This window comes from Oryx dammah, unplaced genomic scaffold (genome assembly GCF_014754425.2).
Source record: "Oryx dammah isolate SB20612 unplaced genomic scaffold, SCBI_Odam_1.1 HiC_scaffold_25, whole genome shotgun sequence".
Lineage (NCBI taxonomy): Eukaryota > Metazoa > Chordata > Mammalia > Artiodactyla > Bovidae > Oryx > Oryx dammah.
This window is the reverse complement of record NW_024070209.1, coordinates 101,756,828-101,781,907: the sequence shown is the minus strand read 5'-3', so window position 1 is coordinate 101,781,907 and position 25,080 is coordinate 101,756,828. Positions and strand designations below refer to the sequence as shown.

At 54.4% G+C, this 25,080-nt stretch overlaps 1 protein-coding gene across 3 annotated transcripts; it reads right to left on the bottom strand.

The window, feature by feature from the left end:
* Positions 1-319: 319 nt before the first annotated feature.
* GFI1B (growth factor independent 1B transcriptional repressor) lies at positions 320-5,155 on the bottom strand. 3 transcript variants are annotated; one of them, XM_040225472.1, is made up of 6 exons: positions 5,044-5,155; positions 4,428-4,568; positions 3,747-4,018; positions 3,040-3,177; positions 1,971-2,229; positions 320-1,033 (listed from the first exon to the last, which is right to left on the bottom strand). In XM_040225472.1, the coding sequence occupies exons 1-6, from the start codon at positions 5,141-5,143 to the stop codon at positions 855-857; spliced, it is 1,089 nt and encodes a 362-aa protein (XP_040081406.1). In that variant the 5' UTR covers positions 5,144-5,155; the 3' UTR covers positions 320-854. The 3 variants fall into 3 exon arrangements, with proteins under 3 accessions (XP_040081406.1, XP_040081407.1, XP_040081408.1); XM_040225473.1 differs by having other exon boundaries at positions 1,971-2,136; XM_040225474.1 differs by lacking the exon at positions 3,040-3,177 and having other exon boundaries at positions 1,971-2,136.
* Positions 5,156-25,080: the final 19,925 nt, after the last annotated feature.

Genomic DNA, 25,080 nt, shown 5'->3' with positions numbered 1-25,080 from the left:
GTCTTAACCACTGGACCACCAGGGAAGTCCCCCTTGGTGTTGTTGGAAGCCACCTAGTTGGCGGTGACTTGTCATAGCAGTCACAGGAAACTGAGAGAGCTGCCAGCTGCACCCACCTGGCCCCTGCCTGCCGTCTTGTCACAGGGGTCTCTTGTGGCTCTGCCCGGCACTTACCAGCTTGGTCTGTCAACATGTCTGTGAGTGACTACAGAGCTTTCTCTCCTTTTCAAGACTGCATCATCCCTCCCCAAAGCCTCAAGCACTAGTTCATACCCAGCAGGCACTGAACAAACGCTGGTCAAATGTAAGTAAAGGGGTGTCTTTATTTTTATTTACAGCTGTTGAGAGGAGCAGGCTTCTGACAGCAGTAACTGCTGGTTTCCCTGTGGCTGGAGTGCCCGTCAGAAGTGGGGATCAGCAGGCATGTTGGCTGAAGCAGAGGGGTGCTGGGCCTCCCACGGAGGCGGGAGATGGCTCTGACCATCTGTGGCGGCCAGAAAGAGGCCTGCTGAAAGCCAAGCTGACCCGATCCCCGGGGGCAGCATATAGGGGAGGATTTCTCTGGGCCCACCTGGGGCTACTCTGGCCTCCCAGGCTCTGACAGGGGCGGCACTGAGCTCCTGGACCTGCAGACAGCATCGGCTTGGAGAAGACCAGCTGCCACACTTTGCGGCAGGGGAAGTGTCGGTCCAGAGAGGGAAAGTGACTTGCTCGAGCTCACACAGCGATTTGAGTCTCGAAACAAGTTTGATGAGTCCTGTCCAGGGCTCCCTCCAGGAGACTGGGGATCTGGGTGTGTGAGACTGGCCTCTCCCCAGGTGGCACGGTCTCGGAGAGCCGGGCTCCGGGCAGCCTCACTTGAGGTTGTGCTGGCTCTCACGGTGCCGTCGCAGGTCCACTTTGCGCTGGAAGCCCTTGGCGCACAGCTCACAGCTGAAAGGCTTGAAGCCCGTGTGCTTCCGGCTGTGGGTGATGAGGTTGGAGCTCTGGCTGAAGGCCTTCCCGCACACTTGGCACTTATGTGGCTTCTCACCTGCAGGACAGCAGAGACAGGGTCAGGATCATCCGGGCCAGGTGCCCTGCATTTGTTCTCTGGGACTCTATTATGTTTTATCTCACATTCGCTTTTGAAAATTATTAGAAAAGGGAGGCAAGAAAAAGTCTGACCACCCACCCCTTCCAGGGAATTGTATTCCAGTTTTAGGGGTAGGGACTGGGTCCAATTTGTTTATCAATGGAGCCCAGCACCCGGCCTGGGGCTCTGCACAAAAGAGGCACTGGTTAACAGCTGAGGAATGAATGAGTGGGGGAATGAATGAATGGAGATACGGAAAGCGGATGGCTGGAGGAGTGAATGGATGATAGATGAATGGATGACCGGCTGTGGGAGGAATGAATGAGTGGAGGCACGAGTGCGTAGTTGGAGGGATGGATGAATGATAGGATGGGAAATAGAATGAATGTGGACGTGAGCTGGGGAATGAGTGAATGACAGTGGGGGTGCGTGAGTGGGGGAATGAGTGAATGAGTGTCTGGCGGGATGAATGAATGATAGAGTGGGAAACGAATAAATGATGGATAGAGGATGAATGAATGACAGTGGGGATGCATGAGTGGAGGCATGAGTGAGGGAAGGAACGATGGCGGCAGAGGAATCCACCTGCCGCTCTCACTTCTACCCGCGGGTCACAGTGCCGACAGTCCGCTCTCTCCTTCTGGTGTCTTTTCTGTGCATTTTCTTTCCTTTAAGCAGCACAGCGTCCAGCCCTCCCGTTGGAGCGGAGCAGCCTCCCCTGTCAGCCTGACACCCCGCCCGCCCTCCCCCCAGCCTGGTCCTAAGGCCTGGGCCTTCGAACAGTGATGGGCGCGGATGTTCAGAGGCTCGGCCTGGGCCCTGGGGGGGCGCTTGGAGGGGCTGGGGGGCCCTGGGCGGGTGGGGGCGGTGGGGTAGAGCGGAGCTCAGGCCTCACCCGTGTGGATATAGGTGTGTTTCTTCATGTCAGACTTCTGGTGGAAGCGCTTGCCGCAGAACTGGCAGGGGTAGGGCCGCGTGTCTGAGTGGATGAGCAGGTGCGTGGACAGGGTGGACGAGCGCTTGAAGGCCTTGCCGCACATCCGGCACTCGAAGCTGCGCTCCTGCCGGAGGAAACGAGGCCCCAGGGGGTCAGGTGGGGCCTCGCGGCCCGGGGCTGCCAAGCTGGGCGCAGGACTGGACCCGGCCGGGATCCCCTGAGGAACAGGACACTCCGTTGGGGTGGCCTCGAGGAGCAAGACGCAGGGACTCCCCATTCCTGCCCCTCCCAGGAGCGGCCGAGGCCTGGCGGCTGAGCCGTGTCCTGCTGGGGAATCCTCCCTTGTGGTTTGCTTAAGAGTCTGAATTCTGGGGGCCCCGACTCTGGCTTCTGCCTCTTACTCGCCACATGACCTCAGGCAAGTCATTTAACCTCCCTGAGACTCAGTTTCCTCATCTGTACATTGGACTAGTGAGTAGTGACCTCAAAGGGTCGTTTGGAGGTTGAGAACTGAGCCGGCAGCTGGCATGACTGTGGACGTGATCACGAAGGGACAGTCTCACCATCCCGGCCTATTTCTCCACCTGAACTTTCAGATCTACCTAGGTCAGGCCCTCAGGTCAGTTTCAGGCACTTTCCCTGGAATGGGATTCTGAAGAAGGGATCTTGGCATCAGGCAGGGCTAAGTGGATGAGAGGAGCATTTAAATCTGACTCCCGGATTCTAAGAGTCAAGGGCCTCAGAGGTGAGAAATCTGCCCTGAGCACCCAGAAGGCGGGGCGGTTCCTCAGCATCCCAGACGCCCACCTGAAGTCCCACCTGAGCCCCTAGCCTCTTCCAGTTGTACGCGGGGCAGGCCTGGTCCATCAGGGGCTGTTAAGGGCAGGTGATGGACACCCGGATCGAGGAGGCAGATGATACGGGGTCCCAACCTGTCACTCTCAGAGGCATGGAGAGAGTCCCACCCCAAGCGCCCTAGGATTCCTGGGGAGAGCACCAGGGCTCGGGCGCTCGGCCAGCTGCCCACCTGGGAGTGGACGTGCGTGTGCTGCTCCAGGCTCACGGAGTGGCCGAAGGTTTTCCCGCAGACGTCGCAGGCGAACGGCCGGGTCCCACTGTGGGAGCGGCGGGCGTGCACTTCCAGCCCATGGGGGGTGGAGAACACCTGTGGGTGGGGGTGGAAGGTGAGGCCCGAGGGCTGCAGAGGGGAGGGGGCGCCCAGCTTGGCCATAGCTGGACGTACAGAGGAGGGAGCAATCCCACGATCACTGGATTGCTGACTGCTGGCTCGTGCTGTGTGTCCCAGGAAGGTCTCTTTGCCTCTCTGTGTCTGGTTTTCCTGGCTATAGAATGACGTGGGTGGGGGGAGGGTGCGTCTGGAAGGCCCATTCTGGCCCCGTCTGGAGGCTGAATTGCCTGGTGGTTAAGAAGCGGGAGTTGGGCAGAGCCAGGTGGGAATGGTGATTCTGATATCTACTTGCTGTGTGTTCTGGGGCAAGTGATTCGACCTGTCTGAACTTTAGCCCTTCGTCCACCTCCTGGAGCTCAGGCACATCGAGTGCTTAGCACGGGGCCTAACACGCGGTCAGGGCTCAGAGTGATGATGAAGACGAACACTGTGAATTCTTGATCCCACCAGAGGACCCGAGTCACAAGCACAGGGGTGCCCAACTACAGACACTCGTGGCTGCCAGGGTGCTGGGGAGGGGGTGCGAGCAGGGCCCGGCCACCCACCTTGCTGCATTTGATACAGTGGTATGTGTCCATGCCCGGGGAATAGTGGAGGCTGAAGTCCAAAGGTGGCTCGGCGCTGGGCACCAGAGGGCTGCCATACAGGCTGACGGGGCGCTCCAGGAAGGCAGACTGCATGGTGGAGGGGGCCTGCCGGTAGCTGTGGCCATAGGAGGAAGCCAGGGCATCCCAGGAGAAGCTGGGCTTGTAGAAGGGGGGTGAGTCAGAGGAGGGCGAGTCTCCATCCTGGGGTCGGGACGTCGCAGCAGGTCCTTCTGTGGAGCGTGGGATGTTCACCTAGTGGTGACGCTAAGAACAGGGTGCCGCCCCCCCGCCCCCTCCCCCATGACCCCATGCTGAGGCCTTGGTGTGCAGCCCAGATTATTCTCTGCAGGGGGAAGGTCTGGGTGCTCACTGTGACTCCTCGAGTTTTCAGTCCGGAAATGCACCCCAACCCCTGCAGAGCACCCACCTCGCCCACTGTGTGGGCCTGCCCACCACACGGGAGTTCTCATCCGGGAATAAGCTCACTGTCCTGGAGGGATCCAAGCAGAAGCCAGAGAGCCTGGACTGTCGACCCTTCCTGACTCCACAGCTCCAAGGGACCCTGCTTCCTCGAGCCTGTCCACCCTCTAAGTCCCCTTGTGCCCGCTGGGGAGAGGCGGGGGCCTCTGGGCTGGGCACCTGGGCCTGAGGCCAGCCGGGTCATCGAGCTCTGCTCCAGCTCCAGCTGCGGCTCCCGTTTGAGGTCCGTCCAGTCCAGGCGCTGGTTTGGGAACAGGGAGCCGAGGACGGGGCTGATGCTCGGGACCTGGTCCCTGGCCACTGTGGGGGAGACAAGACAGTCAGACTTTAGCTTTGCTTAGAGGTCTGGTGAGAGTAGGGGGTGGGGGGACACCAGAGAGACCCACTGTGGCTGCTCCTGGAGACTCACATGCAGGGGCTTCTACCCAGGATGCTGGGAGCAGGGCAGAGACCAGGAGGAGCCCCCCACCCCCTGGAGAGCTCCATTTTTCCAAGCACCCAACTTCAGCTCTGGATCAGCCCTCCGATCACAAATCACGTGTCAGCTGCTGAGGACCAGATCCAATCAGGATGCGCTCATCACCCCCTCAGGGTGAGAAGAGATGGTGCAGCCATCCATCCATCCATTCATTCATTCAACCAGTATTTACTGAGCTCCTCCTGATTCCAGACTCGGAAGAGTGGCTACTTCCGGATGGTGTGCTCCTGCCTCCCCCTCTTGTGGGGCAGGGAGGCCAGCGGGTGCAGCCTCCAACCAGCCTGGGCTCTGACTCACCAGGGCCAAGGGCCGGCGGCCAGAGCAGCTCATCCTCCCGGGCGCGGGGCTGGTGGTAGGTGTGAGCCTTCTTGCTCTTCACCAGGAAGGAGCGTGGCATTGTCAGTGGCGCCCCACGCCTGCCAGGAGAGAGGGTAAGAAGGGTTAGGTGGGACAAGGGGAAAATGCTCCTTTATGTTTCAGGGCCTCCTCCTAAAATCAGAACCCGTTGACTTGGGTTGGATGAGTGTGCCTGCATGTTCAGTCACTAAATCGTGTCCGACTCTTTGCAACCCCGTGGTCGCCACTCAGGATCCTGTCCATGGGATTTCCCAGGCAAGAATACGGGAGTGCATTTCCACTTCCTCCTCCAGGGGATCTTCCCAACCCAGGGATCGAACCCGTGTCTCCTTCATTGGCAGGTGGGCTCTTTACCGCTGAGCCAGCAGGGAAGCCCCTTAAAGTTCGTGTCCTCCTGGAACCTGTGACTGTGACCTTGCTTGAAGATAGGGTCTTTGTAGATGCAATCAAGTGAAGCTGAGGTCACACTGGGTTCGGTGAAACCCTAGATTCAATATGACTCACGTCCTTCTAAGAAGAAGGAAATTTGGACATACGACCCAGACATGCACAGGAAGACGGCCACGTGGAGACGGAGGCAGAGGTTGGAGGGATGAAGCTCCAAGCCAAGGATGGCTGGCCACCACCGGAAGCTAGGAGAGAGGTCTGAAATGGACCATCCCTCAGAACCTCCAGAAGGAGCTGATTTTGCCGACATTGACTTTGGATTTCTAGACCCCAGAACCATGAAATAATCTACTCCTGTGTGTTGGAACCTGGTTTGTGAGTTTTGCTTTAATATTTATTTGTATTGATTTAGTTACTTCCCTGGAGGCTCAGATAGTAGAGTGTCTGCCTATAACGTGGGAGACCTGGGTTCAATCCCTGGGTCGGGAAGATCCCCTGGAGAAGGCAATGGCAACCCACTCCAGTACTCTTGCTTGGAAAATCCCATGGATGGAGGAGTGTGGTAGGCTACAGTCCATGGGGTCACAAACAGTCAGACATGACTGAGAGACGTGACTTCACATCAGTGGGCTGCACCAGGCCTCAGCTGCAGCTTGCGGGATCTTTGCTCTTTAGTTGTGGCATTCCGGACACAGTTCCCTGACCAGAGATCGAACGCAGGCCCCCTGAATTGGGAGTGCTGAGTCTTAGTCACTGAACCACCAGGAAAGTCCTGGTGTTTCGTCAGAGCAGCAACAAAGCCTAACGTCCCTCACTGCTCTCTTGCTGGGAAGCCAATACACTCCCTTCTAGAAGATCCCAGATCAGATTGCTCCTGCCGCATACCGAGTTGTGCTGGGAACAGAGAATGAAGGCTAGGGGCACCTCCGTTTGTGACCCACTTTGGACCCTGCGCCCAGAAAACTGCTTCCACATCCCACTGGAGTCTGCATTCAGAGACCGTGGAAACTTGCCGTCTGAGCTCAGGTTTGGGAGTCAGATGCTCGTGGGCTGGAATCCCATAACCTTTCTGGACCTGTTATCTTTTCTGTAAGGTGAGGCCTCCGGGTTCCTGGCAAGCCCACTGTATGCACTCAGTGCCTATCAGAGGGGAGCCTGGCAGGTGGGCTGCAACGGGGGAGGCCACATCCATCGCAAAACCCGCACGATCATGTAAGTCGAGAGCTGATGCCGCCCTTGTCCATGGCCCAGCCCAGAGCCTGCTCCCCAGGGAAGGAGGGGCCTTTTCTCTCTCCCTGTGGGTGGAGGGGATGGCTGGAGTTGTATGCGGGGCTCAAGGCCCGATGCTGGAGGCCTGAGGTCATTTTGGGCACACGGAAGAAGAGGTCAGTGTCCACCAATCCCAGGGACTGAGCGCTGGGAGCCCAGGCCCAGCACTCAGCCCGCAGGTCAGCGGCTGGGGCAGGGGCAGAGCCAGGCCAGCCTGCCTGTCCGGTCCTCCTGGCTTCGGGTGCAGAGCCCTCTGGGGCACAGAGCAGCTCCGGCCCCTGCCCCCCACATGTTTCACCTCCCCGATCCCAGCCATGAGGGTCTCCTGAGGGCTCCTGGAAGACAGAGCATCGTCAGGTGGTCCTCCGTGCGCCCCACCCCCAGGCAGAAGTTGGGAGGAATTACTCAGTCACTGCCGGTCTGACAGCAGCTCTGCGTGGGCCTGGAAGAGGAGTCACGCTGGGCAAGACTGCGGGCGTGATAGGGCCAAGCGCGGGAAAAAGAGCGCGGGAAACAGCTCGCAGGGAGCTCCGAACAGCTGCAAGGCTCTGGGTGATAAGGCCGTGGCCTGGGGTGGGGGGCTGGGAGCCGGCAGATTAGAGGGCGCTTGGAGCCCTGCCTAGAGAGCCGTCCCCATCACCCCTTCCCCAAGGGGATGATCCAGAGCAGGCACCAACTGTGCCCAGGCACCAACTGTGCCCAGCCCCGGTAGTCGGGGCTGCGGCCGCTCCGCCCTGGGGGCCAGGCTCAGGCCCAGCCCCACCTTGACGGAAGCCTCAGTGTCCAGATCTGCTGAATGGGGATGACAAACCAACCTCCTGGGGCTGCTGTGCTGAAAAAGGACCTTTAATTATTCTAAGCGTATAAGGGGCCCGGCGTGGTGCCTGGAGGGCCTCGGCCCACGGAACAGAGGCTTGGTGGGGGCAGGAGCCGCGTGGTCCTGGTGGGTCAGGTGGCATCCCCGGTGCTTGGGCTGAAGCCAGCAGGCATGGACGGGCATGAGCCCTGATTGGGAGCCGGGACATGCTCCAAGCCCCTCCCCTCTGGGCCCTGAAATGAGGGGGTGGGACCTGAAGCCCTCCGGGGTCCTGTCCAGCTGTCAGATTTTGACCTCAAAGGCTGGGCTGGCCTGCCATCTTCCCCAGGCTGTGGGGCAGCCACGGCTGCCTTATCTTCCAGTGACAGTCTTTTTCCTCCTGCCTCCCTGTCTCCCCCGACTCAGGGCTCTCCACACCCCCTCTTCCTTCCCCCTTCTAACTCTTGGGTTCGGGAGCACCCCCCTCTTCTGCCCCCATATGAGGCCAGACCCTGGGCAGAGTGGGAAGAGACCTCCACACTCTGGGGACAGGCCGGGGGGGCTGGGTTCCCCTAGCCTTTTGTTCTGGGGGAAGCCTCCAAGACCGTGGTCTGTCTTTCAATCAAAAGATGGTTTTTTTAAAAAAAACATAGCATTTTATTAGTCGATCAACTAGAACCAGAGGTAGCTGTTAGCTCCGTTGAGCTAGAATACAGGGGAATACTTCTTGCAGCCTCAGCTCCGATAAGCCTGGCCTGTGAGCTGAGTAGCTATGACCCCATTTTACAGAGAAAGAGTTGAGGCTTAGAGACTGGCTCAGGGTCCCAGAGCGAGGCGGAGCTGGACTTGGAGGTCCACCTCCCAGGCCTCCATGCTCTTGACCATCAGACCACAGGGTGGTCACTGGTTCAGGACAGAGGGACCTGAGCTGACCAGCTAAGGAGGAGACCCGGACAGCGTGAGGTCATCGGCTCTGACCTCCGCCAGGCGAGGGAGGGAGTGATCGTCGTCTCGGGTCACAGGGGGACACCCAAGGCTGACTGAGCCACGTGGCTTGTCCAGGGCCTCGCAGCGGGGCTGGGCCCATCGCCCCTGCCCTGCAGGACCTGGACTCCTGGCCCCGAGCTCTGCTGGACTGCGTGCGATCCTTCCAACACTGAAGATCACCCGCCTGGAGCAGGGAGGGGAAGCCTCCCTGGAGGGGCAAGAGTGGGGAGTGGGGGAAGTCAAAGTCTCTATCTTTGGTCTTTTTAGGAACCCAGCTGGCCCCACCTGGGTTCATGAGGAGTTTGGGGTGGAGAGGCTGGCAAGAGAACAGACTTCTTTTAGGAAGCTTCCAGGACCACTTGGGCTCAACCTGAGGAGACCCTCGAGATCAGCTGATGGGAATTCAGGTGACAACACAATGGCACTTTTGGGGTTTGGGGGCACTTAAATAAGGGAGCAAGGGGGTCCCTGGGTGGGGGAAGGTTCCTCGAGGCCTACTCTAGTGACACCCCCACTCCCCCCCCACCCCTCCCTCCCTAGAACATTCTCTCTGCTAAGCCTGGCAAAGTGACATGGCACAGCCAACCCTCCAGCTGAGCCATCAAGCTCTCTGTGGGGGCCAAATGCACCCAGAGAACTTCCTTTTGGCCCCTGTGAGCTGAGTTTAAAAAAAAAAAAAAAAAACAGGAACCAATCACCTATACTATAGTTAATTAACAACCACACCGTTTTGATTCACACGAACCTGTTCTGAGAAAGAACTAAGAGCAGAGATTGTGAAAGACCAAGATTTCTTCATAAAACAGAGGCCTTGATGGTATCGCAGCCTCCGGAAAGAGCCTCGTTGTTAATATCCCTTCAGAAAGCCCCAGTCCTGATAGAGGGTCCCCCCCCGCCCCAGCCCCAGTCAGAATCTCAGCCAGTGCTTCTGAAGTGGGGCAGCCCTGCACCCCGACTTCCACATGGATCCGGAGCAGCTGGCCTGGGGTTTCCACCCAACAGGGCATCTCCTGTGCGACCAAATCAGTCGCAAGTTCTGTGACCTTGAACTTGACCTCGTCTGCCGCCAACCTGGGGCTTGGTTTTCCTATCTCTCAAAAGGACGGCTGGATTAAGAGATTTCTAAACTTCCCTTTCGCTCTGAAATCCCATGCTGGGGTTCGTTGTCTCTGAGCGCGGGACTGACCCACCTTGACTAAGAAATTCATCACTTGGGTTCCCTTTTCGGGAGGGTTGAGAAAGCCTCCGTTGTTTCTCAGCGTCTGCTAGGAGGGACCCCTGGACTTCCTTTATGTCTGAAGACATGACTCAAGGGGAAACACAAACAGACAAACAAGCCAGTCGTTCCATGTAGGAGGCAGGGGCATGAGTCCTGGTCCCTCTTGGGGCCCCAGCAGAGAGTGGCCATTAGTTCTACGGGAAATCTGGAAGGATCTCAAAAGCCTCTTTGTAAGTTCAGAGAATGTAATGTCAAAAAGGATCCCTGGTGTTCCAGTAGCTAAGACTGCGAGCTCCCAATGCAGGAGGCCCGGGTTTGATCCCTGGTCCGGGAACTAGATCCCACATGCTGCAACTAAGACCCAACACAGCCAAATTAAAGAAAAAAAAAAAAAGAATGGATGAATCCACCTCTGGGTATATACCCCCAAAGAATTGCAAGCAGGGATTTGAACAGATATCTGTACCCCCAGGTTCATAGCAGCGTTATTCACAACAGCCAAAAAAGGCGGAAGCAACCCAGATGCCGGTTCATGGATGAATGGATAAATGAAATGCAGTCTAGACATAGAAAAGGAATATTATTCAGTCTCCAAAAGAAAGGGGATACTGACCCATGCTACAGCATAGATGAACAATGAGGTCATCATACTACTTGAAATTAAGTCAGACACGGAAGGACAAATACTGTATGATTCTGCTCATGTGAGTTACTTAGAGTAGTCCAGTTCAGAGACAGAAGGTAGCAGGGTGGGGGCCAGAGGCTGGGGGGAGGGAAAAACAGGGAGTAACTGCAGTGGGGACAGAGTTTCGGTTTTTTGCAAGATGAAAAACGTGCTGTAAATGGCCAGTGGTGATGGTAGCTCTGCCAGATGAATGCGCTGAACGCCCCTGAGCCGGCCGGTTCAAAGAGGGCGCAAACGGCCAGCTTCAGGTTCTGTGTCGTTTACCTCAATAAAAACCACAGGGACTGAACAAAACATTTCCCCAGCACTTCTAAACGAGAGACTAAGCAGCTCCATGGATTTGAATTCCTTGAAACAAAGGAACAAAAACTCCTTTAAGACAGAGGAGGGGTAAAGTTTTCTCTCGTTTCTGAAAAGGGTTGAGAGGTTGTGTCACAGTGAAGCATCGCATATGATCAGGCTGGTTTTCCCGGGTTGGGTTGCGGGGGGGCTGGCGATCTGACTCCTAAGACTCTCCAGTTGAACCCCCTACCCCACCCCACTGTCCTGACAGCCTGGAGGGAATGCTCTGCCCTGGTTTTGAGTGGCTCCATCAGTCAAACCTAACCAGGTAGAGCTCTCTGGTGGTCCCCAAGAACTTTTTGCTGAGAAACTGATATTCTGACCTCCAAAGCTTTTTTTTATTGGCTGCTTAACTTGCCAGATCTTAGTTCTCCAACCAGGGATGTGATCGAACCCGTGCCCCCTGTAATGGAAGCATGGAGTGCTAACCACTGGACCTCCAGGGAACCACTTCTGCCCCCCAAATCTGAGTTGGAAGAAACCTCACACGTCTTATGCAAAGAATCCTTTCCGAACCACCTCTGAGGACCAGAAACTTGCTCCTTCACTAAGACTGAAATCTTTTTCTCTTTAATGAAATTTCATTGGAGTATAGTTGCTTTGGGGGCGATGGAGCCATGCTGCACAGCATGTGAGATCTGGGTTCCCCGACCAGGGGTTGAACCAGTGTGCCCATGCACTGAAGCTTGGAGTCTTAACCACTGCTGGGGAAGTCCCTGAAATCTTCTACCCATTGTCCACTAAGAAACGTGTAAGGGGTGAGCCCACGTGGGCAGGTTCAACTTGCCCGGCTTCCAGGTTAATTTGTGCACCCCTCCCCACCACGGTATCTCATGAACACCGTGGATGTTCTTCCCAGAAAAAATGTATACAGGCATATATACCCACAGTGATTCTGTGCACTGCCCCCTTAACAAGCCCCAGTTTAGAGCGAGCGCCTCTCCCCACGCAGATTGTGTCTTGGCTTTTCCATCAGAATTAGGTAGAAGAGGCTGAGGCACCATCTCTCCCCGTGTCTTGTTCCCGGAAGCTGGGGATACGGTGGAGATGGCAACCTCCCCCTCCCCTGAGGGGCTCCGATGAGACGAGCCTCCCTCTCCAAGTGAACCTTCTCCCGGGATCTTTGGTGAAAGTTGCCTGGGACTCTGGATGCTGAAGCTAGGACTCCGTTCAGAGTCCTCAACCCCACACTCTCACATTTCACAGCCAAGAAAGGCTCAGATTGTCCTGGGGACAGACCCAGTCCAAGCGCACAGGTGGTGGCCAGCGCGGGGCACCTCCACGTGTGACTCGCCTGGCCTGTCCGGGTCCCTGGGAGAGCTGAGGGTGGGTATGACACTGTGCAGGCAGGCGACCTCCGTCATCCTAAAATCACATCTTCAAAGGGTGCTCATGGGACTTCCCTGGTGGTCCAGCAGTTAAGACGCTGAGCTTCCACCGATCGGTTCGGGTTCTATCCCTGGTCAGGGAAACTGCGCCAAACAAGCTAACAACAAAAACATCCGCGGTGCTCACGCGCAGTTGGAGGAAGGTAATTCCCACCAGGTGCGCGGGCTGGAGGCATCTCAGCTAAGACTGCTTCTTTGCCACCTCTTCTCCTCTGGGCTCGAGAGCTGGAAGCCACATTCCACAAAAGAGATTTTTTTTCCAGCCCACCTTAGTCTTCCGAGGACTACCAAAGGGACTAGGTAGCCTACTTGGAAACAATCTAAGTGAGATATGCAAATTTCAAAAGGAGAGGCAGGGGCTTCTCCGCACTCACCTGTCCAGAGCCGGTCTGCGGGAAGAACCTGGCTGCGTCTCTCTGCGGATCAGCACCGCCCGGTCAATTCGTGACTCTCGGCACAAATAGATACTTCTCCTTTTTTTTTTTTTTTCCCACCCTCTGTGTGTGTGTGTGTATGTGTTTTCCTCTTCTGTTCCCCTCCCTGATTTTCAATCTGATTATTTGTGTCAAAATCTGGCGGCGAGGGAACAGCCAATGGAGAGAGCGCCAGGGCGCGGAGCTCTATTTGCTTATCAAAGCTCTCCAGGACTCCCCATTCTCTTCCCTAACCCTTCACTCCGGGAGCTGCACTCTCTCTACAGAAATTTTTAACAACTTGTGGATTTTAACAGTGATGGCTAAATCCTTAAAAATTTAAAAAGTGAAGTTGAAATACAACATTTACTTAAAAACCTGATCTTGCTTAGAGAACGCATTGAGTTGGTCTCTTTCTTTCCTTCTTTCTCTTTCTTCCCCTTTTTACTTCTTCTCTTTCTTCTCCTTCCTTTCCATCCTCCCTTCCTTCCTTTCCATCCTCCCTTCCTCTGCCCCTCTGTGGACTCAGCTTCCCCAGCGCTCTCCTAGGAAGCCCCTGGCTCGCGCTGCTGCAGACTGCTTTTAGAGGGGCCCCCTCTTGTCCTCGCAGAAGTCGCCGTAAAGAAAAAAAAAAGTCAAAATTCACGCTTCCCCAGCCTTGACCCTAGATTGAGTGAGGAGCAGCGGGCGTGGTACTGAGCGTGGGCGCTTCCCGCATCGCTGGGACCCTCAGCCGCCGGGCGCACCGGGCGGGCTGCGCTCCGGTCCCAGGGCCCGCGTGTGCTGCCACCTGGTGGCCGAGGCGGGCACGGGCCGGGGTTGGCCTCCAGGCGTCCCGGCCCCCGCGGGAAGGCTGGGAAGGCCTGTGGGGGACATTCCAGCCCCTTTGGCACAGACGTTCCTTTGAGCTTCCCTGGGGGGAGACGTGGGTTCGATCCCTGGGTCGGGAAGATGCCCTGGAGAAGGAAAAGGCAACCCAGCACTCTGGCCTGGAGAATCCCATGGGGTCGCAAAGAGTCGGACCCGACTGAGCGACTTCACTGGCACAGGGGCCCACCCCTGACCCCCCTGACCTCCTCCCTCCACCTCAGCCCCTCAAGCCTCCTCCTCCTCCTCCGGCTTACAGGATGGCTGGTTTGTTTCAGGAGGTTTTGCATACGGGGAGAACTCACAGAATAGAGCACTGTTAGGCTAATTTGCATGCTCTGCCAGCCAGCCACGCTGGACAGATTGTGTTTCCCTCCTAAAGAAAACAAGTTTGGCGACAGGAAGCCCCGACCCAACTGGAGGCCAAGGTCCGAGTTGGAGAGAAAGAGGGGCGGGGTCCGGACGAGAGGTCTCACTGCGCAGGGCTGGCGGGCAGCGAGCGCCAGCCCTCGGCCCCGGGTCAGTGCCTGGCTCCCAGGTCTGAGGGTCCACAAGCCACGGGTCACTCTTGTTGGCGGAGAGAGAGTAGTGGCAATGCCTGGAATTTTCTCTGCATCCCGTATTTTGCCCACAGTCACCTGGAACTGTTTGTCGTTATGCAGAAAATTGGACAAATAGTTCAAGGACATGAAGAAAAGCAAAAGACAAGACGGGGAATCCCCTGGTAGTGCGGTGGTTAGGGCTCTGCTTTCATGGCCAAGGGCCCAGGGAACTGAGATCTTACAAGCCGCACGGTGTGCTCCCCTCAAAAACATTTTTTTTAGAAAAATGATTACATTAGAAATAAAACATTATTAAATAATTCAAGGACTTGTCCCTTAATTTATTTCATGATACACACATGCTCACCTTGTGCTACTATTAATTAGCTGGACTTTTTCCTTCCCCCACTGAATGTTATCTTGTTTAAATACCACCTGAATGTTCTTGTGGCTTTTATTAACATGTTTCATGATTTCACAGGTTTTCATGACTTACCCTCTGCTTCCTCCATTTGGGCCATTTAGTTGCATGGGGTATTTTCTAGTGTAAAGCATTGTATCAGGCATGTGCAGCTAGCTGTTGTTCTGAGATGTAATCCCACGTGGGGTCCTTCTCCCCCTTGAGTAACCAACTCAGGGATTCCCTTCTTAGACCAGGATCCCAGCCTGCAAGCAAAGGCAAGCCTTCCCTAGAGCCACCCGTGTGTGTGTGTGTGTGTGTGTATACACTCAGTTGTGTCCGACTCTTTTTCATGTCCGACTCTTTTCCGACCCCATAGACTATAGCCTGCCTGGCTCCTCTGTCCCTGGGACTTTCCAGGCAAGAATAGTGGAGTGGGTTGCCACTTCCTCCTCCTGGGGATCTTCCCGACCCAGGGATTGAACCTGCGTCTCTTGTGTTTCCTGTATCGGTGGCTGCTGCTTAGCCGTTTCAGTCGTGTCCAACTCTGCGTGACCCCATGGACGGCAGCCCTCCAGGCTCCTCCGTCCATGGGACTCTCCAGGCAAGAATATTGGAGTGGGTTGCCATTCCCTTCTCCAACCTTTGAGACAGACTAAGTGATGTCTCTGCTTTTTAATATGCTATCTAGGTTTGTCATAGCTTTCCTTCCAAGGAGCAAGCGTCTTTTAATTTCATGGCTGCAGTCACCGTCCTGGATCCTTATGTTTCTCTTCAGCCAAAATTTGGTCTTTAGGTTTAAGAGAATACTTATAGGTGGAATCTTTAGCACTACGCCACCTGGGAAGCCCAGAGCCTCCTGGGGCCCCCTCTGTGGGAGAGCAAGACTTCAGGACTTTAGAGCCTGAGCTCATCAGCTGAAGCTGGGAGAGCCCGGCAGCCTCCTCACACAGGCTCCTGCGGCTGAGGCCCCGGCCTCCGGGTCTCGTCCAGGACTGTCCGCAGAGACACCACCACTCCCTTCGGTAGACAGCCCTGGAGATGAAATGCCCTCACTGAGCCTCTCCCAGGGCTGGGTCACACCAGCACCCTTGTACCCACTCACCCACCATTCAGTCACTCCAGTTCTGTTGGTACCTTTCACAGATCAGCTGCCTCCTTCTCCTCTCCCCTCCCGCCAGCCAAAGCTTCCAGAATAAAAGCCCACAGACTGGGTGACTCAAATAACGTTTATTTCTCACAGAGGCTGGGGAGTCCAAGGTCAAAGTGCCAGCAGATCCAGTCTCTGCTGAGGACAGGCTTCCTGGCTTGTAGACAGCCACCTTCTCACTGAGTCCTCACGTGGCAGAGAGAGGGCGAGCCCTGGCCCCTCTTCCTCTTCTTTTGAGGACACTAATCCCATCCTGGGGGTCCCAACTTCGTGACCTCATTTACCTGACTCATAAACCCATTTACCTTCCAAAGTCCCCACATCCAAACACCGTCACCTTCATTCATTGACACAGGAATTTGGGGGAGACACGGACACTCTGTCCATCACATCCTTTAGCTAATACACGTTTAGTGAGTACCTATTAGGTACCACATGCCAGGGTTTCAAACAAGAACCACACAGGAGCCCCAGTGAGTTTCTCCTTTGTCTATCAGGTGGGACAGAATACGCCGAAATTTGTAATTTGGGGTTATAAGTGCTGTGATAGAAACATGGTTTGCATGTAAGCAAATTGTGTGCTGCAGCCCATGGGGTCACAAAAAGTCAGACACAATGGAGCGACTGAACTGAACTGACCTGGGCTTGACTGGTGGCTCAACTGGTAAAGAATCCCCATGCGACGCAGGACGCTCGGGCGCCTGGATGTGCGGTTGTGGGTGCGCACCACTGCTGCGCCTGAGTGGCAGGCACTGTGGGGCTCCCTGCACCCCAGCTGCCTGCAGCTCCTGTGCTTGGACAGAGCCCCCAGTCTCCCTGGATAACTGAGTCACCACAGGACTGCGATGGGTGCTTTTCCAGCGCCAGGAGGCAGGTCGAGGAGGATGGGGGTGGGGGAGACAGCCTCTGGATGCCCCATACCCACCCGCATGGCTAAGACCACCTGGTCCATCCTCAGGTTGCAGGAGCAGGTGGGCTCAGCTCCTGTTTGCTGCATTCTGTGGCCGTGATAACTCGAGGCCATGAAGGTACCCAAGGTCACACAGTTAATGCCAGCTGGTGCCAGGACCACAGCCAGAACCCTGCCCGCCCCCCCCCCCCTGCAGAGCCCAGGTGAGCCTTGCCAAGGTCAGTGTGTGTATGTTGTCGGCTGAGACAGGAGTCCACAGGGTCCCTACCCTCAGATCGCTGCTGGTCTCATTAAGAAGCAACTGGTCTTTTTCCCTCCTCCACTGAAGTTATTTTGTTTAAATACCGCCTAAATTTTCTTGTGGCATGGGGAAATGGACCCAGACTTGGAGAGTTAATGAAAGAAGTGACATCTAAAATTGACACCAGACTGAGTTAGTTGGGTAGGGAAGGATGTACAAGAGTTGGAAGCCAGGACCTTCAGACAAATGACAGCAGCCAAGTCCAGCGTGAGTGGAGGAGGCAACTGAAGGGAGGGGGAGGAAGGATAGGACATTCGAGAGATGAGCCTAGAGGGACTTCCCTAGTGGTCCAGGGGCTAAGACTCTGAGCTCCCACTGGAGGGGACCTGGGTTCAGTCCCTGGTCAGGGAACTAGATCCCACATAGTGCAATAAAGATGCCACCTGCCGCAGCAAAGACCGAAGATCTCACGTGCTGCAACCGAGACCCCTTGGAGCCAAATAAATGCATAAGTTGTTGCCGTTCAGTCGCTCAGTCATGTCCAACTCTTTGCAACCCCAAGGACTGCAGCATGCCAGACGTCACTATCCTTCACTATCTCCCATAGTTTGCTCAAACTCATGTCCATTGAGTCATGGACATGGTGATATTATCTAACCATCTCATCCTCTGTTGCCCCCTTCTCCTCCTGCCTTCAATCTTTCTCTGCATCAAGCAAGGTCTTTTCCAATGAGTCGACTCTTCATATCAGGTGGCCAATGTATTGGAGCTTCAGCTTCAGCACCAGTCCTTTCGATGAATAGTCAGGATTGATTTCCTCTAGGATTGACTGGTTGGATCTCCTTGCAGTCCAAGGGACTCACAAGAGTCTTCTCCAACACCATAGTTCAAAAGCATCAATTCTTCAGCACTCAACCTTCTTTATGGTCCAACTCTCACATCCATTCATGACTACTGGAAAAAACATAGCTTTGACTATACAGACCTTTGTCAGCAAAGTGATATCTTTGCTTTTTAATATGCTGTCTAGGTTTGCATTGCTTTCCTAAATAAGTATTGAAAAAAAAAAAAGCATCTGCCTTCCAATACAGGAGAAATGAAGCCAAAGTGTTAATCGCTCAGTCGTGTCTGACTCTGCGACCCCATGGACTGTAGCCCACAGGCTCCTCTGTCCATGGGATTCTCCAGGCGAGAATACTGGAGTGGGTTGCCATGCCATTCTCCAAGGGGATCTTCCCGACCAAGGGATCGAGCTGAGATCCCCCACACTGTGGGCAGATTCTTTACCGTTTGAGCTAGCCAGGAAGCCCCCTAATACAGGAAATGTGTTCAGTCCTTGGTCATTGAACTAAGATCCCAGATTCCTCAAGCCAGGGGCAGCAAAGCCCTTGCACCCACAGCTAGAGAAAGCCTGAACGCCGCAACGAAGACCTAGTGCAGCCAAATTTTAAAGAGAGAGAGAGAGAAATGAGCCTAGTGAATAAGTAGTGGCAAGATGAGGAAGATTCCTCTCCGGTTGAAGAAGCTTCAATGATTTTCCTTTACCTAACAGAACAAAAAAACCCTCAGCTTCAGAACTGACCATTCAGTATATTCACAACACTTTTTTCAGATGCAAGTTGCAGAAACTTGATTTAAACTGGTTTAAGAACAACAACAAAACAATTTCTTTCATGTCACTGAAAAGTGTCTACTTCAGGTATGGTTGGATCCAGATGCTCAAATGATACTGTCTGGATTCAGCATCAGGACATTTGTATTTGTTGTCCTCTCTGCTGGATGGCCTAACCCCAGAGCTTCCCACGGCTGGCTCCTTGTCATCCAGGTCATGGCTGAAATGTCACCTCTGTGGCCAGACCTGCTTGAACACCAACTAAAGCAGGACCTTCCCATCCCAGGCACTTTCGCTTCATCGGACTTGCTCTTCTTGACATTCATAATTTTCTGAAAATATCTTGCGGATTTCTTTCCTTTTTATTTTGGGGCCTGACTGCCCACAAGGAATGTGAGCACAAGAGCAGGGGTTGCATTTGCCTGGCTCACAGCTGAATTTCCAGTGCTTAGACCAGTGTACGGTAGACACTGATGGCGTATTTATAGCATGCAGGGATGGATCAATCAGTGCATGACTATCTTACTTGCCATCTCTCAGCTTTGCTGTATGCTGGGGCTGAGATCCCCAACATTACTAGTTGCAGTCTATAAGCTTAGAAACTCCAGTGGAAAGATAGATGCTTTCTCAATAGTTTCAGTAAGAGGCCAGGGGCTGACTCTAATTGGCCCATCTCTGTGCCATTCACTATGGCAGAAGGAGGGATATGGGTCTCTCATTGGCCAGGGCTGACCAACTTTCTGCTAAAACCACTCCAGAGTGGGAACAGGGCTTTGGCAAGGACACAGAAGAAGACCATACAGATTGAATAAGGACACAGAGATTGAAGGCAAAAGGAGAAGGGGGCAGCAGAGGATGACATGGCTAGACAGCATCACCAACTCAATGGACATGAATCTGAGCAAACTCAGCTAGACAGTGGAGGACAGGGAAGCCTGGCATGCTGCAGTCCATGGGATCGCAGAGTCACAGATGACTTAGTAACTGAACAACCACAACAGAATAAGGCCAGCAAGGTGTTGGAGAAGCCTCTACTTTCTAACCATCCCGGTCACCTGAATATGTTGTATCCTTTTCTGCTGGAGATTGTTGAGTGAAGAAAAAAAAAACAAACCCACAATCTAAAAGTTGAGAATTATGTTTTATTTGGAAGACGCAAGCCTGGGAGACAGCCTCTCAGCTCTGAGGGATTGTTTCAAAGAGAAACCAGGATACATAAGAGTTTTTGCAAAAAGAAACAAAAAACACCCAGGCAGTTGAACGTCAAAAGATGACTGCTAATTAAAGAAAGTCCAGACATCTCAAGTTAATGAATTTAGTGCTTTTCTACCTATGGGAAGAAGCAAGAGTCTGGGTTTAATGAAACTATTCCTTTGATATGCATCCTAACTCTCTTGGGCCAGGATCCTGTTTTTCTCCATCCTGAATCCCCTAGGGGGCACCCTTGGGTGACGGCTGCAGTGGCAGCTGGCTTGGTGACCACAGGCGTGCCATATCAGTTTACCAATATCTGTTTACTGATATTCTGTGTCCACCGGACCAAATTCCAACTCCTGCCTTTGCGCTTCCTGTTCCCCCTTTCTCTTCACTCTGCTCCTTCAGGAAGCCTTCCGGATTCCCCAACAATCTCTGGGGTCACCTGTGGAATAAAGGACTTGGCCCAGCCGTGACAACCCTTGGATTCTTGTCTCTGTCCATCATCATGGGCACTCAGCAGATTCTTATCGTTGTGCTGAGTCTTCGTTGCTTCCCGGGCTTTTCCCTAGTCGCCTAGAGAGGGGGCCGTTCTCTAGTTGGGGTGCGCGGGGTTCTCACTGCAGGGGCTTCGGCTCTGGGGCAGGTGGCCTTCAATAGCTGCGGCTCCTGGGCTCCAGAGCGCAGGCTCACTAGTGGTCGTGCAGGGCCTTAGTTGGTCCGGGACACGTGGAATCTTTCCAGATCCGCGATCAAACTCATGTCTCCTGCACCGGCAGGCAGATTCTACACCCCTGAACCACCAGGGAAGCCCCTGAGTTGTTTCTTAATGAGACCAGCAGTGATCTGAGGGTAGGGACCCTGTGGACTCCTGTCTCAGCTGACAACAGACACACACTGACCTTGGCAAGGCTCACCTGGGCTCTGCGGGGGGAGGTGGGGGGCGCGTGGCAGGGTTCTGGCTGTGGTCCTGGCACCAGCTGGCATTAGCTATGTGACCTTGGGTACCTTCATGGCCTCGGGTTACGACGGCCACAGAATGCAGCAAACAGGAGCTGAACCCACCTGCTCCTGCAACCTGAGGATGGACCAAGTGGTCTTAGCCATGCGGGTGGGTATGGGGCGTCCAGAGGCTGTCTCCCCACCCCCATCCTCCTCGACCTGCCTCCTGGCGCTGGAAAAGCACCCATCGCAGTCCTGTGGTGACTCAGTTATCCAGGGAGACTGAGGGCTCTGTCCAAGCACAGGAGCTGCAGGCAGCTGGGGTGCAGGGAGCCCCACAGTGCCCACAACCGCACCAACCAGGCGCGCGAGCGTCACGGGAGGCAGCAGTGCACAGAGTCGCCACACGGTGGCGCTCCTGCCCCCTTTACCTCTAACAAATCAGCTTGAAAACTGGCTATTTATTAATATTTATTTATCTACCTGGACTGCAAGGAGATCCAACCAGTCAGTCCTAAAGGAAATCAGTCCTGACTATTCACTGGAAGGACTGATGCTGAAGCTGAAACTCCAATACTTTGGCCACCTGATGCAAAGAACTGACTCACTGGAAAGAGTGATGCTGGGAAAGATAGAAGGCAGGAGGAAAAGGGGACCACAGAGGAGGAGATGGTTGGATGGCATCACTGACTCGATGGACATGAGTTTGAGTAAACTCCGAGAGTTGGTGATAACAGGGAAGCCTGGCATCCTGCAGCCCATGGGGTCACAAAATGTTGGACACAACTGAGCGACTGAACTGAACTGACCTGGGCTTGACTGGTGGCTCAGTTGGTTAAGAATCCGCATGCGATGCAGAAGACACGGGTTTAGTCCCTGGATTGGGAAGATCCCTTGGAGAAGGAAATGGCCACCCCCTCCAGTATTCTTGACTGGGAATTCCCATGGATAGAGGAGCCTGGTGGGCTACAGTCCATGGCGTTGCAAGAGTCGGATACGACTCATCAACTAAACCACCACTATCTATTTACCTATCTACCCACTTATCTATCCATCTACCTAATTAGAGCTTCAATCACAAAAACAAAATATGATCAGAGTAGAAAGAGGAAACTAACACACGCACCTCCACCCCAACGTGTGCTCCATCTCCCCCCTCCTTTCCCACTCTTTCCCTCCTCCCTTCTCTCCCTGCTCCTTCCTCCCTGCTCCAGTCTCCCTCGCCCCTCATCTATTAAACACGGGTGTGCATGCGTCCTGAGTTGCTTCAGTCGTGTCCAACTCTTCGCAACCCGAGGGACTGTAGCCCGCCAGGCTCCTCTGCCCATGGGGCTTCTCCACGCAAGAATACCGGGGTGGGTTGCCGTGCCCTCCTCCAGAGGATCTTGCTGACCCAGGGGTCGAACCCATGTCTCTTACATAGCCTGCACTGAAATGCACGCAGGTGCTTCCCCGGTGGCTCAGACGGTGAAGAATCTACCTGCAAGGCAGGAGACCTGGGTTCGAGCCCTGAGTTGGGAAGATCCCCTGGAGAAGGGAACTGCAACTCATTCCAGTATTCTGGCTTGGAGAATTCCATGGACAGAGGAGCCTGGCAAGCTACATAGTCCATGGGGTCACAAAGAGTCGGACATGACTGAGCGACTTTCACTTTTTCTTTACCACCAGCGCCACCTGGGAAGCCCATTAAAAACATACGTGGATATAATGTTTTTCAAACGAATCTTTATTGGTCCTTTGCTCTTGGGCACCGCACAGGCAGTCTCTCCCTCAGTCCGTGAGCTCAACCCTCCCATCCTCTCGCCTCCAAGACTCTTTCGATGGGAACGGGCGACAGCCTGGAGGAGGACCACTGGGTGAGCTTCTGGGGTGTCTTCACGTCACAAGATGGCTGGTTTGCCTAGAGGCCCATGATAGGAAAGAGGGGTGTTGAGACGCGGGTGCGGAAGCTGAGACTACAAGGGAAGAGCCTGCAGGGACCAGCGCTCCTGCCTAATGCCTCCCAGCATTGCCAGCAGGAGCGTGAATCAGGGGACCCTGTTTCTAGGTTTAGGAAATAACCAGATGATCAAGCAGCTTCTTGATCCTTCTCGGCTCCTTCTCCCCTACAGTGACTGCATGGAGCCCTCTGGCAGGAGGCTGGGGAGGACTGGAGAGGTAGAGAGTGACTGTACATCCCCAGTTCAACCACCTGAGGCTTCAGGAGGGGAAACCGAGGCCTGGAGAGACACTTGCCAAGGTCACACAGTTCCCAAGAAGCAGGGGCAGGACTCCTAACTCTTTCCACAGCCCTTCCTAATGGAGACCCTTGTTTATTGCCTCCCACCTAGAAAACTCATATGTTTTATTTATTATTTTTAATATTTTATTTATTTGGCTGTGCCAGGTCTTAGTTGAGGCATGCAGGATGTCTGGTCATGGCTTGTGAAAATCTTCACTGCTGCATGCCAACTCTTGGTTGCAACATGTGGGATCTAGTTTCCCTGCCAGGGATTGGGCCTGGGGCCCCCGCATTGGTAGCTCAGACTTGGCCACTGGACTGCCAGGGAAGTCCCCCATAACTTGTATAGGCTTTTATAAAGTGTGAGACCCCAGTGGCAGCTAATAGAGCAGGTAATGTCTGATTCTCCAGCCAGGTGGGTGCAATGGGGGCACCGTCGTGGTCTGAGGACACGCTGTGGTCTGGGTTGCACTTGGTCTTGACATTCACCAGCTGCAGACCACAGGCAGCCACTGGCCTCCCCGAGCCTCAGAACTGCTGTCTCTAAAATGGAGCTAAGATAAAGCTTCCCTCGGAGCTGCAGGCAGCTGCAAAACGTTCTACACATGCTACAGAGCTTTAAATGGGGAGGTGGCACACCTCAGCAGAAATCCTCAACAGCAGACTCAAGAGCTCTGCCCTTCCCCCTCTCATAGGACAGGCCGGAAGCCCGAGCTGCTGGGGGCAAACGAGCGAACAAGGCGTGTCGGCCCGACTCCTAGCAGGTGGGCTGTGCTCATTTACACGGTAGGTTGATTATTAATGAGACTCATGACATCTGGTTACTGCCCTGTGAACCCTGGTGACTTCCGCGTTTGTATTCTCTGGACACTCACAGGAGGCTGTGGGCGTGGAGGCAGGAATGAAAGTCCCGTGGATGTTTACCCAGGCCAGAGAGGCTGCAGGGCCCTCGCAAGCCTTATGTCCTTCAGTCTCAGGGAGCAGTCGGTCCCTAGGGATTACTGACCGAATGGTGGGAAGGGCAGCCCCAGGGACAGCTGGCACCAGAGTCCAGTCCACAGGTGATAAGTGTGTGTGTGGCACCCGCCAGACCCCATCAGGGCAAGGACCCCACCCCTACTCCAGTCCAGCTCCACAACAAGCACACGACAGTATCTTAAGCTTGTGTGTATTATTTGACACAAGTTTGTATTATTCCCAACAAGCAGTGTGTATGTAGCTGAATATGTGTGTGTGTGTGTGAAGTTGTGTGTGGGGTCATTAACCAGCCTAAGGAGCGGGAAAATCACCCCACGGATCCTCACCTCCCTGGTCAAGGCCCCACCCCCCACCCCAACCAGGCAGCAGCCCCAGCAGGCAATGGCCTTGGAGCCTGGATCAGCAAACAGAGGAGTTTTCTATGGCTACTGAGACGGGAGAGACTCTTATCTTTCCCCACATCCTATGTGGGTCAGGGGTCTCTGGGCCTGGGGCATAGCTTCAGCGTCCAGACCAAGGAAACAAAGCTTCAGAGGCACCCACAAATAAGTGAGAGCCGAGGAAAAACATTCAGGACGACGAACACATCTCTGCAGAGAACTGGACATGCAAACCCATCTGGGCAGGAGCGTTCTATCTCAATACCGAGCGGCACCGGGAGTGTCCTGCAGGGGGCGCTGTTTTCTAGCCGCCAGGATTTGCACTCAAATTACATCTATTTTGCATGTACCTTCAGAGGTTTTCAAATTACCGTTGTATCATTGTCCCCTGAAGAGTGAGCGTTTTTTCATTCCTGATGCTTCTTGTCATCCCAAGAGCATGTAGAGAGGTCTCCTCCTCTGAAGGATGCAGAGGCTGGGAAGAGAGCAAGGACCTAGCGGTCTTTTGACTAGAGTTGGTACATCCTTGGAAGGTGGTCTGAGTACACATTTCTGCAAGCTGACCGGTTTGCAGTTTAAAAGGACACGTATGGTAAGCTCATTTGGAAAGTAGGAAAGAATCCTTTATAAGCCACCCCGCCCAGATCCAGCCATTCCACTCCTGGATATGTACCTGAAGCGTCAAGGCAGGGTCTCAAAGAGACACCTGTAAACCCATCTTTCCAGCAGTCGTATTCATAACAGCCTAGCAGAGGAGGCGCCCAGTGTCTATCAACAAATGAATAAGTAAACAAAATACAGTATATCTGCACAATGGAATATTATTTAGCCTTAAAATGGAAGAGAATTCTGGGGACTTCCCTGGTGGTTCAGTGGTAAAGAGTCCACCTTGCAATGCAGGGGAAGCAGGTTCGATCCCTGCTCAGGGAATTAAGATTCCACATACTGCAGAGCAACTAAGCCCGCAACCCACAGCTACTGAAGCCCATGCAGTCTGGAGCCCATGCTTCCCAACTAGAGAATCCACGCACCGCACCGAAAGACGCTGCATGCC

What these genes read in the sequence shown, in the direction of transcription:
- GFI1B (XM_040225472.1), bottom strand. Translation starts at nt 5,143, where the DNA reads ATGCCACGCTCCTTCCTGGTGAAGAGCAAGAAGGCTCACACCTACCAC. An exon ending in ACTGTATCAAATGCAGCAAG is followed by an intron (nt 3,178 to 3,746) that starts GTGGGTGGCCGG and finishes CCCCACCCACAG; the next exon opens with GTGTTCTCCACCCCCCATGG. An exon ending in ACACACCTATATCCACACGG is followed by an intron (nt 1,034 to 1,970) that starts GTGAGGCCTGAG and finishes GCTGTCCTGCAG; the next exon opens with GTGAGAAGCCACATAAGTGC.